The 797-nt window shown below is 30.5% G+C and overlaps 1 protein-coding gene across 1 annotated transcript; it reads left to right on the plus strand.

The window, feature by feature from the left end:
• Positions 1 to 225: 225 nt before the first annotated feature.
• On the plus strand, positions 226 to 759 carry LOC106751347 (fatty acid synthase-like). The gene is made up of 2 exons (XM_014632226.1): positions 226 to 253; positions 533 to 759. Exon 2 carries the CDS (start codon positions 545 to 547, stop codon positions 740 to 742), a length of 198 nt encoding a protein of 65 aa, XP_014487712.1. The 5' UTR covers positions 226 to 253; positions 533 to 544; the 3' UTR covers positions 743 to 759.
• Positions 760 to 797: the final 38 nt, after the last annotated feature.

Genomic DNA, 797 nt, shown 5'->3' on the forward strand with positions numbered 1-797 from the left:
AGAGAGAGAGAGAGAGAGAGAGAGAGAGAGAGAGAGAGAGGGAATAAATGTAAATGAGAAATAACAGGAAATGTAGTCAGTGGAACAAAGAAAATTTATATAATGAAACGATGATTAGTAAAATGAATATAAATGAAAATTTGATTTGCATTATGTTAATCATATCGAAATCCATACATAAATGCCCATCGATAAGTTTCGTTAGCATTTACGTTGTACCCGCCATCCTAATAAGATCAAGTATTTACCTGAGGTTTGTACTCGCTGCTGTTAAGAAATGATAAATAGATAGTTGAAATTGTTATCAAATTTTATTTTAACAATTTGATAATTAAGAAAAAACCTACGTAGTTTTTTCGAATTTGTTTTTATTATAAATATAAATTTTTAATACATTTCTCAAATGCAAAATTTGTCTGCAAAATAAAATTGCAAGTTCATTTGATGCTCATTTTGATCGTTATACTCATCCTGCAGGAATAATTTGAAAATCCTTATCCTTCTGGTTTAAAACAATTTATAATTATTTTAGCGAGCCTGCGGTATGGAAAGCAGTAAACGGTACAATCCATATGTGAAAGTCCTTCCAGACGAGGAAATTGTGATCTCTGGTATTTCAGGACGGTTTCCCAATTCTGATAATATGAAACAACTAGAAGAAAATCTTTTGAATAAAATGGACCTAGGTTCCGATGATTGTCGACGATGGAGTAATGGTAATATACAACTACTATTCGCATAAAATTTCAAAAGTGAAAATATTAATCCTCTGCTGTTATTTTGAGTAATTCAATCGA

Source organism: Dinoponera quadriceps, unplaced genomic scaffold, assembly GCF_001313825.1.
Source record: "Dinoponera quadriceps isolate SergipeBrazil2010 unplaced genomic scaffold, ASM131382v1 scaffold11823, whole genome shotgun sequence".
NCBI classification, from domain to species: domain Eukaryota; kingdom Metazoa; phylum Arthropoda; class Insecta; order Hymenoptera; family Formicidae; genus Dinoponera; species Dinoponera quadriceps.

Bases quoted from the DNA above. Each gene is read 5' to 3' on its own strand.
- LOC106751347 (XM_014632226.1), top strand. From the start codon at position 545: ATGGAAAGCAGTAAACGGTACAATCCATATGTGAAAGTCCTTCCAGAC.